Source organism: Cyrtonyx montezumae, unplaced genomic scaffold (assembly GCF_038088225.1).
Source record: "Cyrtonyx montezumae isolate F1298 unplaced genomic scaffold, pur_monq_1.0 scaffold_8, whole genome shotgun sequence".
NCBI lineage: Eukaryota > Metazoa > Chordata > Aves > Galliformes > Odontophoridae > Cyrtonyx > Cyrtonyx montezumae.
Genome location: NW_027072089.1, coordinates 77,026,822 through 77,044,836, shown reverse-complemented (window position 1 = coordinate 77,044,836; position 18,015 = coordinate 77,026,822). Strand labels below are relative to the sequence as shown.

General features: G+C 42.3%; 1 protein-coding gene across 1 annotated transcript; it reads left to right on the top strand.

Moving 5' to 3' along the window:
* The first annotated feature begins 206 nt into the window (after positions 1-206).
* Positions 207-16,233, top strand: LOC136058543 (MARVEL domain-containing protein 3-like). The gene is given in 5 exon segments (XM_065752076.1): positions 207-228; positions 231-318; positions 1,178-1,330; positions 4,046-4,215; positions 15,364-16,233. Coding segments are annotated over 5 exon segments (1,140 nt in total). The 3' UTR covers positions 16,071-16,233.
* The last annotated feature ends 1,782 nt before the right edge of the window (positions 16,234-18,015 follow it).

Below are 18,015 nucleotides of genomic sequence, written 5' to 3'. Positions count from 1 at the left end.
CATGAGCCCCACCATCGTACCGTTCCAGCACCGACAGCTCTCTCCGTGGGACTGCACAGTGAGCATCCAGTACGCAGCAGTTCACGGGTCAGCCCCAGGCTCTCGTGTCTGTCGGCTTGTCACTTTCCACGAGAACAGGGGCCCCGAGGTTTCGCTCTCCCCCTTGCCTGGCCCTGGCGAGGCGGCAGCGGTGCCCCGCGGTGGGTATGGCGCAGGTGCTGCCCCGCGCCAGGGGCCGCCTCCCCGCGGCGGGAGGGGCGGCGGAGGTGGAGGGCGGTCCTGGGCTGGGCGGGAGCCGGAGCTCCGCGCTGCCCGCAGGTGAGGGGCGGCGGGGCGGGGGTCTGGTGGCACGGGCAGGACCTCGTCCCGCTGCGTTCTAGGGTCTTAGCTTCCTTTCGGAGCAGCCGAACGGGGGAGAGAATCTGTTTGTTTGTTAGCCGGAAAGAAAAATGGGTTTCTTTCTTTAATGGCACCCAGAGGGGAAGGAAGGGAAGTCGTTAAGCGAGGTCTGAGCTTCGTCAGACAAAACCGTATCGACCTGATATCGGCTGAGGGGCACAGCTTTGGGCTCCAATGGACAGCCTTCAGCGGCGTCTGTTGTGGTAGGACAGGGGAAACGGCTTCAAACTAAAAGAGGGGACGTTTAGGTTGGTTATAAGGAAGATTTTTACAATTAGGTTAGTAAAGGACTGGAACAGGTTGACCAGAGAGTTAAAGGATGCCCCCAGCGCTCCCCTTCCAACCTTAGAGGCTTTCAGGTCAGGCTGGACGGAGCACTGAGCAACCTGATGTCACTGTCGGTGCCCCTCCCTGCTCATTGCAGCAGAGTAGGACTAGGCGGCCTTTAAGGGTCCCTTCCAACTCAAACAATTCTACGGTTCTTTCTCTGCGTGGCCAATACACCTTGTCCTTGCAGCAGAATAAGAGCAGATTTAATAAATAAATTCAGTGTAAAAAGTGTTGAATGTAGAAAAATGTCCCACTTGATCACTAGGAAAAAGTAGAAAAAAATACTCTAAAGTTACCTGTAGTTTAAAGAAGTTTACTTCTTGCTCTTCTTAAGGAAGCCTTTACTGAGGCTGGAGTCAGCATGAAATGGTTGCTTTCTGTAGGCACTGGTCAATGAATAACTTTGAGTGGAGCTGTAAAATGAATCAGTTTTATTTCTCTAGTGCAGGAAGTTACTTGTGAAAGAAAGAGTACATGTAAGAGACAAGATGCCTCATGCTGGGAGGCGATACCAAGATAAGCAAAGCGGGTACCGTGAGAATCATGGATCTGACGGATACGAGGACAGAAAAGTGAGAAAACCAAACCCATACAATGGAAGGTATGTCTTATCACCTTACAGGAACATAGCTGAGCAAGTCTGCGGTGTTTGTTCTCTCCTTTGTTTGGTTTTAAATCCATTCATATTTCAGTAGTAAAGAGAGCAGTTTCTTGAAATCATGAAGCGTGAACATTCCACATTAAGAATCGGGAAACTATTTTACACTTTGAAATTTTAAACAGTTTTTAATCTTTCTATTGAACTCTAGGGTAGCTGCAGGCTAAGAGGAAGAAGAAAGGCTGTGTGTCACAGACAGACCTGTGCATTTCATAGGGTTGTCTGGATAAAGCTAGATCACAAGTAGTTAAAAGTATGGCCCTGGCTCTTCGTACAGCTGCTTAATGGATTGGTCAGCAACTGACAGGAAGTCAAGGCCTGCCAATTCACATTGTATTATTATATTTAACATCAAAGGGACCTACTGAATGTGTAGATTGTTCTAGTTCAGCTATGAACAAGTTAATGGTAACCCAAAACAAAATCAATGGATTACCTAAGTGCCTCAGGTAGTTTGTGGCACGTGACAGCAGGTCCGCCACTGTCAGTGCAATAACCAAATAAGCAAATGGAAGAGATGGAGTGACAAATCAGTTCTCAGGATATTATACTCTTCCATTCATCCTGGATAGCCTACAGCACATTAGAACTGATCTTAGACTGATTTTGAGGGCATGCTGTTGGCTGCTTTGTAAACAAAAAGCTGTAAACAACGTTAGCAAAAGAGCTCTGGCACCAAGGTATTCTTCACACCTGCTTAGCCTTTGGGGGCATGGTTGCAAGGTAATAATAGAGTCAAAAGAACAGGATGGAGGTAGGTATTATAAAGATTCTTTAAAATCCTCCATGATAATGCACATTTGAGCAAGAAAAACAGGGATAAGAATAAAGGCAATAGTGGAACACACTTGTACAGATTAGAAAGGGTACTTTCAGCTGAGTATAAAAGATGTGGATGATAGCCCTATTACAGAAACTACTTAATGTATTTTTTCCTTCTGTCTCTTTTAATTCATGAAAAAAATGAAACAAAGGGGAATAGAAGTCAGCCTAAGAATCATTTTCAGAGGCTGAATGATTGCTCTTAGTGAAAGCAGAGATCAGGAGCGGATATAGTTAAATTATCTTGAACTTATTAGAGGGAGAGCAGCAAATGCTGTATGAATCCTACCGTGAAAGAGAAAGAAAAAAAGTCAAGGGTTTGTCACTTAGCTTAACTTGCAATGTGTGCAGGGATGGCCATAAGGTGAACCACCTCTTAGTCAGGCACTCCACTGGACTTCTTGGTTTTGCTGTTGTTTATAAATGACTGGACATACTGGAAAATGGTGGAAGGACCATAAGGGCCAACAGACAATCCCTATATACTCTGAGAATTAGAGAAAGGGAAGCTGCAGCCACAGATCTGTAATGGCCATGGAGATCATTCTTGGAGTCAATAAAGGAACTGACAAGAACCAGCCTTCACTGCAACTAATCAAAAAGCTTTTCCATCAGTTCTTTTTGGATGGAGTTTGGCTTAATTCAACAACGTTTCCCCTGTGCACCAATCTTGAAAAGAACAACTGATTTTGTAAGGAAATTACAGTATTTTGGTGAAGTCTTGGATTTATTGACCAAAAGATCTCCAGATCTCCTAACTGGAGAGATGTGAAGAGTGTTGTAGGAACTGTAATTTGGGTGCCTAATGCTCTCATCCTTCGTGAGCCAAAACTGTCTAGCCAAAGTATGTCTTTCACAATGCATTTCTGTCTGAAACTTCTATATTATACTTTCTCTCATCGCTAAGGAGAAAGAGTTGCATCACCCTGAGCTGGAAAGTCCTGAAGGAAAACAGGAGCAAAGGGGGCCAGAAGAGGCCCATTCTGAGGGGGGAAAAAACATCTAGAAGAAAGTTGTTGTTGTTGTTGTTTTGTTTTTTTCTTTCCTAATTGTACTCAGATACTGAACATTAGGGGACGGTTTTTTGTTTTGTTTTTGCTTGTTTTGTTTTCTGGCAAGTAGCAAGATACAATAGAGAGAAGCAGCTGCATCAGAAGTACCAAAGGGATTGCTTTCAAGTTAACTGGAAGTCTTATAAATCACACGGCTTATTTAATTTATGTGACACAGCTGCACAGGATGCCTTGGTGGTTGCACAAGACCCAGGACAGAGGTCAGGAAAATCAGGAATGTTTCAGCCAAAAAGAGCTGTTGGCAACTACACATAAAGTTGTTAGCATTGGTCTTGTTATTGAAGATCTTAATTAAAATGTAAAAAAACTACAGTGAGCATGATTTAGTGTGAATACACAAGATAATATTATTAAGTTGAATCTGGAAATGGATGAAGATAAACCACAGTGCTGCAGTACTAGGAAACAAAACTACAGCTGAAAATGCTGATATGCGGATAAGAAATTCAAGATAGTAACTGAATTGTAAGACTTAAAAACAATAATACAGAATGAGACTTAAAATACCTACTAATAATTTAACATCATCCAGCTGTACCTTGAAAGGTCAAGTTCAAAGTCTCCTTCAAATGAAAGAGAACATTTAGATTAGACCAAGCGTTGATGAAACAATTTCCACTTTCTTTTAAGCTGAGTGTTAGCTCCTTTTAAAAGAGACAGTTACACTTTTCATGCACAGTAAGTTCTGAGAATTTTTCACGTTGTAATGTTCACAAGAGAGCATGAACTAATTACTGTATATTACCCATTTACTCCACTGTAGGCCAGCAAAAGACAGCCGTGGTGGACAGCACTCAAGGGCTTCCACCATTGGCTCAGACCTGTACTCTAAAGCTTCAGTAGCATCACAGGAGTACTCTGACCCACCACCACAGTATTACCCCACCAAGGAAACCTTCTCCATGAAGTGTTCAAAGGTATGCACAACAAGAGGTACGTGCAATTTTTACCACCTGCCATCCACTCCTCCCCCTCAAAAGGCTGTTCTTGGTTTCCATGTCTGTCTTCAGAAGCACAACGAAGTAAATCTGGGGGAATACATAAAGTACAAAAGTAAAATTCATGAATGACATGGCTGCAGATAAGTAACTGTAAATTAGTAACTTGAAGAATCAAAAAAGCAACATTTATAGAGAACCATAGATACCTGAAGATGACTGTCCAGAATACGCAGCCACAGTACCAGCGCAGGTCGTGTGTTATGCAGCAAGAGGTAAGCAGTAAAATGTATTTGCATCTGTAGGCAATCTAAATACTGCTGTTGAAGCTTTGATGCTGGATTATTCCGACACATTTTTCTCACACTTTCTATCAGCTCTGTATTTAATCCAGTCATCCCTGATGCATCTCTATAAAATAACAGCACATGAGACAGAACTATATTATGGACATGTAATCCAGTAGAACAGCTCTTCAGAAATAATTGTTATTTTTTCATAGCTAGAAAATGGGTACAACAGGGAGAGAAATCAACATTAATGAGGAGGGAAATCAGCCTTAACACTTAGCAAACTCAATCCAGTAAACTGGGGGGAAAAAAAAATTAGGTAAAATATGCATTTCTTCATTAAAGTTTTCCCTCTTTGTTTTTTGGAAAGGCTCACTATACTCTTAAGTAGAAAGCTGAGGTGTGCAGTCTTTGGTAAGTCTCTAAACTGCCTTTCAGTATTCTCCAGTAAAGAGGCAGACAGGGAGTTTGTTGTATGTAGCACGTTAAAACACATAAGATTGTTTCTTCACTCCATGAAGGAAAGTTAAATGCACTTAGTTTGTTCTCTGTTTATCTGCGAACAGCTTTAAGAGTGACCCATACTCTTTTCTCTTAGAAACCTTGTAACTATGTTTTTGAATGCAGTTTGTTTCTCTTCTGGAGGAGTTTTAGCTCCAGCAGCTAGCAAAGCATGTTTACTGACACAGCATCACACTAGTACTATATTGGTAGCGTGTTCTGCAGCAATCTGACATTACTCCAACTTGCCTAAAAAGCCTTAGAAGACTCCTTGTGTTATTCTATCACGGCTCTGGAAAAATGAAGTGGCAAGTTATTTTTAGTTTCCCCTTTCACTAGCTGATTAGGCTTACGGAGAGCTTAGTGTGGCTTGTGCTTTATTTTTTTCCTCCCATTTGCTTCTCATTATTTCACTGCATCAAGCACCATTAACCTTTTCAAACATTTTTTCCCAGATCTGGATGCACCAGTTAATGATGATTTCAGTCCCACCCCTCCCCCAGGTATTGCTCAGTATTTTCCAGAAGTTTAATGTCAGAGCTTATAGAGGAAGAGGGAGAAGAGATCACGTAGAAAACAAACCCCTTTATTAAGGGTTTAATTTCAAAAAATGAAAAGAAACTGGAGGTCAGTAAAATCATGAGAATTCAACTACTCACTGAACAAAAAATTTGGTGCAATTTCTTAGAATTGTTTTGCAGAATTCTCTGTTCCTGCAATCAGATAGCAAGTGTTATAAATGAAAAACTAACGTGAACATTTTGAAAGGAAGTCAGTACATGTGAACTGCAACTCCTTACAGCATTGAGACTTCCTGGAAATGCTTTTTAGCTTTCTTTTTCTTTTGCCAGTGGTTTATCAGCAGTCTGGTGAAATCCCCCTTCCCAATTGCTGTCATTTCAAAATAAAGTAGTATCAAACAAGGACGGGAAATCAAGTGACCTAGCACAGTCTTTTCCAAAGCAACGATTTGGACAACAGCATTTTTTTTTCCTATTTCTGCATTAAGAAAATAAACCCAACCTGAGTATAACAGAAGAAACAAATGCAAGATGATACTAATGTCTTTTGGCAATGGGAGCATTTGATGCCATCTAATGAAATTTCAAACCATTCTGCTCTGTTTTAGTCCTTAAAAAGGGAAGAAAAAAAAAACAACTAAGAATTCTGTGAGCAATACACATTCAAAGCTGTGAAGGTAGGATCACCTGAGTAGCAGAACCAGATTGTATAAGGGCTATACATCCTCCCAAATAACACACCAGAGTGCAAATTTGGGAGGGATGTAGCAATTTGGACCAGTAATGAGCAAACTGTCCTCTGGAATATTCACTGAACTTCAGATTAGTGGCGCTTTCTAAACTGAAAAACAGTATGCAGTTGTGTTTCATACCTTTGTACAGTCTCCACCTGTCTCATTCTAGGAATGCACTCCCATTCCACTGCTAATAGAGGTGTAACTCATGACAGGCAGCACAGAACAAAGGTTTCTCTTTTAACTCCATCTGCTTGAACACCAGTCATTTCCTTTTTATTTTCTGTTAACCACTACAAATCTGTGAGGCGATCTTTCCTTTTATGTTATGAGAGCTTTTGTCCATTCAGAGCTTTCAGCTGTAGGCTTTACCACAAGCTTTTTGGAAAATCAGGTGGTCTACAGCTTGGATTGCCTTTCTTCCTGTATCTTCTGGTTCTTCCAAACCATTTCCCTCTATGAAACTTTTGACTCTCCCTTGCTGTACCAACTTTATGTCTAGTTTTTATGTTTGTTTGTTTGTTTTTTAGTAGGCAAATCACACTTGGGGATCTGCGGATCACAGATTCAAAAGACAATAAAAAGACAGAAGTTGGCCACCTCCTGCTTCTGTGTTACACAGCAGCTTATAGGATGGTGTGAAGCTGGGTAGATGTTCTATATAATTACATGAGTAGTGGAAATAAATACACTACTCTTGATAAAGACAAATAATTCATCAGTTAAGGAACTAGTGCTTGGAATAACCCTTCCTTACAGCTGAAGCACAATAGTGTGTGCTATTTAAAACAACACCTTGAAAATAACAGACCTTTTGGCCTTGGAATACTTAGAGCTGAAATTCTTTCAGAAAAACACATCCAACTTGTTTTTCACAGTTAGTGCAGATTAAATTTCTATAGTTCTGGCTAGGAAAATTAAATGAGTAGTAATGTTTGCTTTGTCAAATTCAGTGCTTTTGGTTACCAGGGAGAACAAGAAAAGTGTTCTAGTCTGGCTGCCAGGCTCCTTCCTTCACATTAGAGAGAACAAAATCTGCACCAAACTCAGGAGGGAATAGCTGATCTTATATTGATCATGGATATTTCTTTTGGTCACTTTGTCTCAAAAATTTTTAAGTATACTATGTATATTGATGTGAAAGAGGGATGTTATTAGAGAGTAATGCTTCTTCTAGTTTTGCTGAAATAGTGAAGGTAAACAAATTTTCTCCCATCTTCAGTCAGTAGCAGACTCAGGAAATACTTGCACTTTTTCTGTACATAGGATCAGTCCTATGTACAGAAAAAGTGCAAGTATTTCCTGAGTTGGCATCCAAGGGAGATAGCACTTTAAAATATGAGGGAAAAAAAAAAAGTGATATATAACTGACTAGTAGAAGTATAATTGAATCTCTGATCTTTGCTGCCATGAACACAGCTTAAAGAGGGGCCATGAATAGTGTCCAGTTTCTTAAACATATTGTAGGTGCTTCCAAACAATCCTGTCTTTAGCCTGCATTACAACATCCACAGTGTTACAACATCTGAAGGTTAAAGTCTTCAGACCTATTTCCTCTCAGAAAAAGACAACGTTATTGTTTGTAACAACGACAAAAAGTCTCTGGCTTCAAACACAGCCAGGAGGAAATATCAAACCAAATTTATTAGAAGGAGGAAATAGAATTAGGGAGTAACAATTGACTTTCTCCAAGATACACTTGTACATTAACAAGCCAGCATTAATTCAGATGTAAACATCTATAAGCTCTTGTTTTCACAAAGCAGTCTATGTTTTTCCTGTAGCTAAGGATGCTGGCAAATACTCACAGAATGAGAAAAGTACAGAGGTGAAAAGTCTCCCTAAGCAGAGGGATCTCACTATTAGACACCCGGTTTGAGTTATGCCATTGTTCATAACAGTTCTACTGCTATCGTTACATTGCACTGCTTGGTCCTGATACTGTTCTTCTTTGAGAGTCTGACCTGAGATTAGGAGGGAAAAATACTCTGCCAAACATCGCGTGACATCCAATGCTGAGGAACAATGGTGGCAGGGAAATAATGTTTTGCAGGAGGCATTGGACTGAAGTAAAAGACCTTCCGTAACTCCAGTTACGTATGTTGAAAAGCAATGAAAAGTCATTAAATGTACACAGGGCAGATAACTTTATGGATTAAAATAAGTGTTAGAGAAGTATATTCAGCAGTACAAGATAGATCTTTTCAACAGTGTGGTCAATAGGATACATATGTTTCTGTGGAGGCACCTAGTGGGATTAAGTCTTTATCGTCACATTTTGCCTCTACGTTCTTAGCTCTTTTAAATTGTGCCCAAAGCTGTCATACGCTGTTCCCATAACAGTTAATTTATTTCAATGTATTTCTGCTGTGAGGATGGAGCACTAATTTCCCCTGCAGTCTCATTTGTAGTTAGTTAACATTTCCCTCCTATCTATCTCTTAAAAAGTATATTTAAATACAGTGACTAACACACTAGATTTGCCATCAAATTTTTTAATCCTGAAATTGGAAAGACAGAAGACATTTCTAGTGGGCATTGGATACAGCTATACAAATGAAAATAATCCAGATGATTCAAAATACTTAACAAAAATGGCGCATTTACAAGATAGAGTGCATAGCAAAGCTGCAGGTAACCTTCCTGTCCCAAGGACTATTTCACTTGGAGCTAAGTCTTTTTTGCTGTGAAATACAAATAGCCATTAAGCTCTATAAAAACATGAAGGGGAGCTACAGTAGTTACAGACACCAGCTTCTACCTTCAGCAAATAGTTGCCCTGTCAAGATATGGGACTTGACTCTGCCCACATTTTTATATCAGTTGTTTTCATCCACTTCTGGGGATTCTGCTGTGTATACTATTGTTTTTAGAGAGAGGGGAGCTACAACTGAGAATTTTCACCTAAGGTAGCAAGGAAAGATCCTCTCAAAGTTAGCTTTTAGTATGTGTTAAACACTGGTCTGTGGTTCCCTGCTGGGAAATCTTTGTGAAGTCTGCACTCTACCAGTATAAAAGAAGAGTGGTACCATCCTTCTTGCAAGACCACTGCGTTTGCCTTCCTTTCACCTTGCCCAAATTCATAGAAGAAAAATTCTTTTTTTCTTTGAGTGGCTCACAAAGCTGACTAATGATACAGCAAAGCAATGCTACATTACATATTGCTGTACTTCTTGAGCAACTGATTACAGTCCCCTTAAAGGAGAAAAATCCACCCAGTCAGGAATGCTGCTTACCAGGTATGACAACCTGCGACTTGTAAAGTGAGTAAGGAGCTCCTGTTCACAGGTTCCTCCAACCTGATCTACCTTCAGCCAGACTACAGTTACTGAAAGAGCAACAACACCTCAATCTTTGTACTTTCTAAAGGTGGCCATGTTTCAGTTTGAATGAAAGGAGTGGCTACAGCAAGTTGGCATAAGAAATGAGCATTTCATTGTTTTCTGGACCTCCCAAGTTTGTTCCAGTTACAAGATACTTGTTTTACTGCTTGACAGAAGAATGGGTACAGTAGGAAGAAAAAATGCTGTTTCCCAAAAGGAAGAACATGAAGTGACTGTGCCAAGACATACCAGCACTACAAATATGCATAAAGCCTTTTTCAGACATCACATTTAAATCAGTATTACCAAGTGCTACGGTTTAATGCATGGCCTTCTGCTTTCCACCTTTTAGAAGTTTGTAGAACTACCAGGGGGGAAAGAAACTCTTGTTTCTAGTCAGGGAAACAACCACTGAAACTGTCTCTGTGGCAGGTAAATCAGTTTCATACAGCAGTGGGAAACTGTGTGGGGATTGATACTGGTGGAGTAGTTCTGCAAATCAAGCCTACCCTTTCCTGTGACAGCTGGATAGAGCAGGTACGACAACAGTTGTTCAAAGGAATATTACACACACACAAAAAAAAACCCCACAAGACAATATGTTTGGATTTGAACATTCCAGTTATGCATGTAGGGCTTGTGTGAATTGTTGAAAACAAGGCTGGTTATCCTTTGAGACTTCCTAGCGGAGAAACTGTCTTTAGTAAAGAAGGACAGCTTATTAGAAGATAGTAGTTTTGTTTTTTTTTCTAGAGTACATGAATAATTTAATTTTCCCAGTTTATAACTATTTCTCCCTCCATTTTCAGTAAGTTGATATCTCAACAAGATGAGCCTATATGTCCTGGGTGCTTATGTGCCATTAAAATTCAGTTGGTTCTGAGTACACGGTTCCCTAGGGTCCTTTGGAAAGCCAAGATTCAGGGAACGACTGTTGGTCTCACATTGCCTAACTCTTGCTTTAGAGTTGTTTTTATTCCTTCTTTGAACATCAGGGAGATTTTAGCATAACTCAGTGAAAGCTAAATCCCACCAGCAAGCGAAGAACACAGAGGCCTACACAGACAGTGTAGTGGCATGGGGAGGTTTCTTTGTGAGAAAGCTGTGTATTGCCCCGAACTTACATCAGTGAAGTTGGATTCATTCTCGTTACTGCTTTCAGTAAGAGAAAGATCTTGAATTGTACCAATATATATATAAGGGATATAATACCATCAGCAAGAGAGCTTAGTGCTTTGCTTGCAGATTTAATATTTTAATCTGTTGTGACTGTTTTCTCCATCCCATTTCCTCTTCGTTCTCCTCCAGTTTCTCTTCCTCCCTGTTTCTGACACATTTTTGTCCCCTTCCTTCCAGAAGGGGAACATCTCTCTTTTTTGATATTTCCTCCCTCTCCCAACCCATCGCATTCCTCCAGCCAATTTAGCCCAGAAGTGACCAAAGCTGTGCACTGAGCTGTGTACTTACCCTCTGTGGAGTGCAAAACGTGCACTGTCAGGAGAAGTTCAGCACATGAGTTCCTTTTCAGGACTGATTGCAGCTTTTGTAAGTCACTATATATGGTCAAAAATGTCTGCTCCTTTGGAAAAGCAAAACACAACAAAAAAACACCACTACCTCTGAAAAGCAGAAAGCCACCCAAACTGGAAGACAAAACAACTTCCCGTGAGAAAAGCTGGGTGAATTATTTTACCTCGTGCACTGTAGCTCTTAGCTCCTCTCTTCTCTTTTCCTTGAGCGACCCCTAATGGGATGTGGCTCAGGCACCACCTACCTGCATGGATCGACACGGTTTCCTCATGCTGCCTGCCTGCCCTGTGCGAGCTTGTCCTGGTATATGTCTGTGGCACTGGGCTCGATGTGTCCAAGAGGGACAGCTGGACACCTCTGGGGCAGCTGGTTGAGTACCCCTGTTCCCGCACCTGGCCCCAATGGAAGCAGAGGGAGAGGGAGAGCCAAAAGGCACATGAAGAAAACAGACATAAACTATCTGAAAAATACACAGGGATGTTGAATCGAGAGGAAGGAATGACACCAAAAGAGTCAGTCAGGAGGAGTTCACCTGTAATCACCTGTAATCTGTAAACAGAGAGGGAAAAAAGTGACTACTGTGCCAAGGTACAGTGGAGGGAGACACTTTGAAGGCTACATCTATTTAGTCAGGTCCTCATGAGGTTAGGGGGAGCTCAACAGAAACAGCCCAGACTGACTGCCCTACGGATGAGTTTTTGTCAGCTACAGAAACGTAGGGACATGTGAACTGACCGTATACCCCCAGTGATCCTGAATGTTGAGGTTGTTCTGCTACAGGTGGAAAAGCCTCTTGGCAGCTTACCGCATACAACATTCAAACACCTGTGAGTTACTGGTTACCACACAGTTAGATGAGGTGTAGGTTTATGAGATAAAGCACGCAGATTTAACAGCTCACCACACCTGAAAAGAAGAATTTCTGATTCTTCTCAGGCTGTGTTATTTCCCCTGCTAAAGTTGTGCCAGCACAATTGCTCATCAGGCCCTCTATGAGTCACTTCAAGTTGCTAAAGTTGCAGAAAAAAAAAACAGCAGCACACAAGAAAGGAGCTGAATCGTTTCCTGCTCTTCTAATTTATTAAAACAGCTCTTGGAAGGACCTAATGTTTGGCCAGAGTATTGCTGGGCAGGGGAAGAACATGATGACTGCTCAGCCAAGGGTAGAAGCTGTTAGAGTAAGGTCAGCTGCCTGTGGATCTGTATGCTTACAGCCTGCCTGCTTTTTCTGCTGTATTTGAGCTCACTGTTTGGCATAAGACAAAGCAATTGATCAACACACTAATGCTATGGCAATAGCCATGCATTCACCCAGGGCTAAAGAGAAGGGAAAACAGTGAATAACAGATAAAGACTGCATTTGTTGAAAGAAAACCTAATTGATGCATCAGGTATTCTATTCACAGCAGTAAAGAGTGGATTCAAACAAAGTTAACAATTAAAATAGATTGAAATTATCATCCACTGCAGTTTTGGACTTAATGGAACAAGTGAAGCAATCCTCTAGAAAGCTCCTGGCAACACCTACAGCTTTCTAGACTGCATCAGTTCTTCTCACCTTTAGTGTTGAAAAGCAGAGAAGAAAAGTATGGGAAAGGAAGTGGCAGCCTAAGAACCCAGACTTGGGTCTCATTACTTCCTCAGCATGGAAAGGGCTGATTCCCAAAATCAGCTATTCACTGAGCTAATTTTAGGGCAAGAAGCAATGGCCTAAAGTTGTGTCAGGGGAGGTTCAGGTTGAATACTAGGAAAAATTTCTTCTCTAAAAGAGCAGTGAGGCACTGGAACAGACTGCCCAGGGAGGTGGTGTGGTCGGTGTCCCTGCAAGTATTTGAGAACCGTGTAGATGTGGCACTGAGGGCCGTGGTTAGTGAGCATGGTGGGGATGCCCTGTAAAGTTTTACAATTCTGTGAATCTATGGTTTTCAAGCCTCCTGTCATTTTAGATTCAAGTCTTGAAACGCATTCATTGTTGCACGGGATTAGGGAATATTTACAGAGAAAAGCAGTTGTCACTTCGGAAGACGTTTTGACAGTCTGGTTTCAGCATCTTTAGCTAAGATGAATTAGCTAGCCAGCCTCAGAAAGTAGGAATGGCAATGTAGACTCAGAAGTGAGGATTCGTCTTGGCCCTTTTTGCCTGCAGTACAATGCTAGAATATACTAGTTAACATACATTAACAGAGTTAATATGCAAACCATCACTGTCCTTTTGTTCCTTATTTCTCAAGTCTGTTCATGGTAGTATTGTAGGTTGTGTATCAGCTTTTAACTATAACAGATAATAGGTCGAAGCTGTACAAAGCTTTTAGGATGCCTAGGTCAAGGTTTGAACACATTGTAGGGCTTAATATTTCCAATTGAAGATTGCATAAGGCCTTATTTCCATCAGTAGCCCACTTAAAATACTCTGCTGGCTGCCATCACAGACCTTTACCTCACAGCTTTCTTCTATTCATCAATTTAGGATTTTTCTTTAATACAGGAGTTCTTGTTACTGTATTTTTTTATTGTTCTTATGTCAAGCCACATGTTGCAGATAAATCTTGGAGTACCCACTAATGAACCTCTCTTCATTGCTTAGTCGCTCCAATCAGTTCTATAACAGGCACATGTGAAAATTGTATGGGTACATATAAAACCCACCCAACCTGAGAGGCCTGCTTTAGGACATTTTTCACACACAGAGCCATAAAGCACCCACTTCTGCAATTAAAAATACAATAGCCCTCACTGGTTTTATTTTTTGTTCCATTGGCAGAGGAACGCACTGTGCCAATCCCACAGTGGTAGCCCAATGGAGGTAAGGCTTTGTGTGAATGCTTAAGAAGTTTTGGAACAGCAGCACTGAGGACTGGAATAGGTCACAGCATTGTAAATATGGAGAGATTTTCAGCAGGTGCTAACTCTTAACAATGGAAAATTGCCCTTTCTGAAGCTCAGCAAGGGAATGTACAGGAAAAGTTGATACTTAGCATAGCCAAAGGCCCTCGACAAACTGTCACAAGCACCTTGCAGTGAAAGCAAGCAGCAGCAGGAAGGTACTTCTTGCCTCAGTGCTCTGTGGAGGGAATAAGAAGGGGCAGAACAAGAATACCCAATAATCACAATCCCTCATGTGCTGCTTCAGCCCTTTCTTTTAAGCCCATACAGCCTTGATAGCAACAGAGCCACAGCTCAGGAGGAAAATGCTTCGCTGATCAATGTTAGCAGCATAAAATGAGGGTCTGTATGCAAGCCAAAAATCCCATCCCCCTTTAAAGGCAAGCACAGGACCACTCTGTCAAGCATCTTACATTCTTGTCTGTCAGGCTGCAGTAAGATAATTGGACTCACAAATCATTAATTAGCTTCAGGACTTGAGGACCAACACACACGATACACGACAGGTTTTCATCTCCTGAACAGGCAACTCTGGCTGTGCTGCACTTCGACATAAATTGCATTTCCTAATCTTAGTCTGACCCCTAGTGAGCCGTCACAGAATAATCAGATTCACCTAAGCCATGCTGGTCCCTCCTGACAGGCAGCTACTACAAGAAGCCATTTCTCCTCCATTACTTTTATCAGTAGCATAGCATAGGGAAAAGAAGATCCAAGTAAGCCTTTTGAAACTGGGCCTGTGTAACAGAATACACGAAGTTTCAAATTCCCTTACCTCAGTAGTATTTTTGTCCCCTCCCCCCACTTCTTCTGTCCAATCAGTTGATTAATACTTATGAAGAGGTGTTCTCTCCAAAAAAGATGAAGTGATCCATAATAAGTTCAAATTAACAAACTCTTAGACTCCAAAAATGTGTAAGTTAAAGCAGTAAAGTTTTAAGGACCTAAATAACTCGCACAATTTTTGTCAGCTGTAGGTTTGTCTGTAGGTTTTTGTCAGCTTTTTGTTCAGACTGTTTACGCCAAGTAGTTATAGGCCAAAATACAATCGTTATTCGCTTTGCTTGGCAGTAACACAAGCACAGTAAAATCTTTATGGATTTTTCCCCTCACGGAGTCCCATTTATCAAACATGCTGACAAATTTTTACAAAAGTAATTTGCCCGACTTCTGAAATGTGCCCAAGAGAGCTTACACATCTTTTTTTCCCTTCTTCTTCTCAAAGAAGCACTCTGTTGTTGCTGTAGCCAGGAGGATTATCTCAGTAATAGCGCTCTCCATTTATGTTTTTGGATACACTTTTATCACCCCCAGTTTGCACATGATTCTGATATCTCTTCCCATCGTTCTGCTCCTCACAGGCATTTTGAAGATGGTGGAAATCACAGTCAACCTCCTGGTGCTGATTTGCGTGGGCGCTGCCCAAGCTTCCATTGCAGGCTTCACTTCTATCGGTGGCTTGGGCATCGGGTCCTTTAACCTAAATTCAGCCTACAGCCCCTTCGAGGGCACGGAGCTCCGGGAAGTCAGGGAGCTGGACATGCAGATCACCCAGATGAGAGCCCCCGGTGTATACGGCGGGGTAGCCTTCAGCTTAGCAGCAGCAGCACTCACGCTCGTCTTCCTCGTCGTGGGGGCAAAACCCATCCACCGCCTCAAGGTGGGGCTGCTCGGTGGTGAATGTGCCTTCAGCCTGCTGGCTGGCGTGGGCTACGTCGTCGCAGTTGGTCTCTACTTGCATTTTGTCACCCAGGTGAATGCCACAGAAGCTTGCAAGAGGCGTGAGAGGCTGTACGCGCGCCGCGGTTACACCTCCATGAACTGCGTGGTCCAGGGTGGAGATGCAGCCGTCGGCCTCTTCGGTGTAGCTGCCGCCTGTTTGTACTTTGCCAGCTTTGTGGTCTGCATCCTTGCTATTCGAACTGTCCGGGCTTTCCAGAGCCACGCAGCCAAGGCTCAGCACGGTCCCAAGAGCGGCGTTAGAGACAGGAGCGTCAGAAATGAACGCCCCACCCACAGGACCTCTGAAAGCTCCCACAACGTCCGGGATCTCGCTACATTAGTGTGAAGTCAGCCGTGGACCTGTGCTAGAGAACAGCAAGTTCAGCAAGGGGCAGGCACTAGGCTTTGCTTGCATAAAGGGAAACAAGCCCAAAATGCATAGTCCTACAAGGTACTGGAAGTATGTCTCAAATCACCAAATGTAAATAAAATGTAATAAAATACATGCTGAGTGGGTATTCTAACAAGGCTTTTTTGCTTCAATCTCTCAAACGGACTCCTGCATTTAAAATGTGTTTTATTCTAATGCTTTCTCCCTGTACAGAGCAAATCTGAACGTCGGTTAACAGGTTGTAATTGCAGTGCTGCCAAGCTGGTGATAATAACCACTTCCTTCCCTCTCTCTTGGCATAAGGAATTGGATAGAAAGCCTGCATGGGCAACCAGCTATACAGAGAAGTCCTTGAGCTGATCCCATGCCTGTTGATGCATCCTATTGACTTAAACCACAGTAGTCACAAAGCAGAGGACACTCAAGTGCCTTTCTGAATCGCAACCTGAGCTATACTTGCGGCCTATTTCACTTGGAACAGTGAAATATTTTATCTTTCAAGTCATGGGGGTCATCGCATGGCAATCATGTGCTCCCTGAGGAATGCTGCCAAGAGGAACTAGCTGCAACAAACTTCAAAGGCACTGTCTGGATCTCGGCTCCAGGTCTGCTACATTTTTCTCGTCTCACTGAGCACAGATCAGACGTTAAGAGGCAGCACATTTGTCAGCTCTCCTCTTAATTGAAGATACTGCTTGCTGCTGTAGCACGGTCTGGCTTGCTGTCTGCAGCTGATGATGAGCAGAGCCCAAGTCAGGTACGCGCCGGCTGCCATTGAGCTTTTCAGGGAAATTCTGTGACAGTGACAAAACGTTCACGTATCCTTCCAGTGTCTAAACATGAAAAACATGAGCGAACAGCAGAAATTGTATGCCCCCAGGATTGAGAAAATAAGAACATAAGAGTCCTTTCTTTTAGGAAGATGAAATAGATCACTGAACTTCATAGATGAGAGAGTGAGAAAAAAGGGCTGTTAAGTACATAAGATTTGCCAGCTTTTGGGGAGGGAAGAGGCAATTTTGAGTCTGGCTGTGGTCTTTCACTTTTGGCTGGCTCAGAATCACTGCCTAGATCAGGCTCTTTTGAACCATAATAGAGCTTACTTACTTTATACATCATATATAATATATTTATACACGCACTCACAAAAACACGTATCTCAGAGTATTCTAGTTGAGCTAATATTCACCTAACAAGAAAACATTACAGTTCTGATAAGGAACTGATTGCACAAGCCTTTACTGTGAGTATTTAACGTTGATATAGTATCTTAAACATCCCTAACAATCTGAATATAAACAGGCTCCATAGCATTACTATGGAGAAGACAGGAGACGTTTTGCAAACTTGCTGTGATTCACATTAACGATGACAGCCATGAAATTGAGGCTTTGATTTCTAGCTCTTTGCCCAGAACTGGGCCTTTGCTGTACGCTGGAAGAAACGGGGAATTCTGCTACAGGGATGTCTGGCATCCAACTAAAGCCACTGCTAACCACTAGTGGCTCAAAAAAGATGTTAGCTTCCATCCATCTCCCTGCCAAGGCAATCCTCTCCTTTCCTATACAGCTCACCTCCCTGTCAGTCTTGCCTCTGCCCTTCACTTCCCACTTCTGCACCTCCCTGTGCACGGCTTCAGGGCCTGCTCCAATCTCAAGACTCAATGTGCAGCCCCAACGTTTCAAAGAGCAGAAGGTGAAAAGCAAGAAAGCTTCCTTGGACACAGGCTTCCAGGTCTCTTGTGTTAGCAGGCTTGGGGTGCCCCAAGTCTCCATCTGCATCTGTCCTCACCTGGATCCTAGTCCCAATTTTCACTATCTATTCTAAACTGTATACCCGTCTTCTCACCCAGTGCTCGCTCCCATCTGCACAGACATGGGACATGCAGTTTTTCACACAG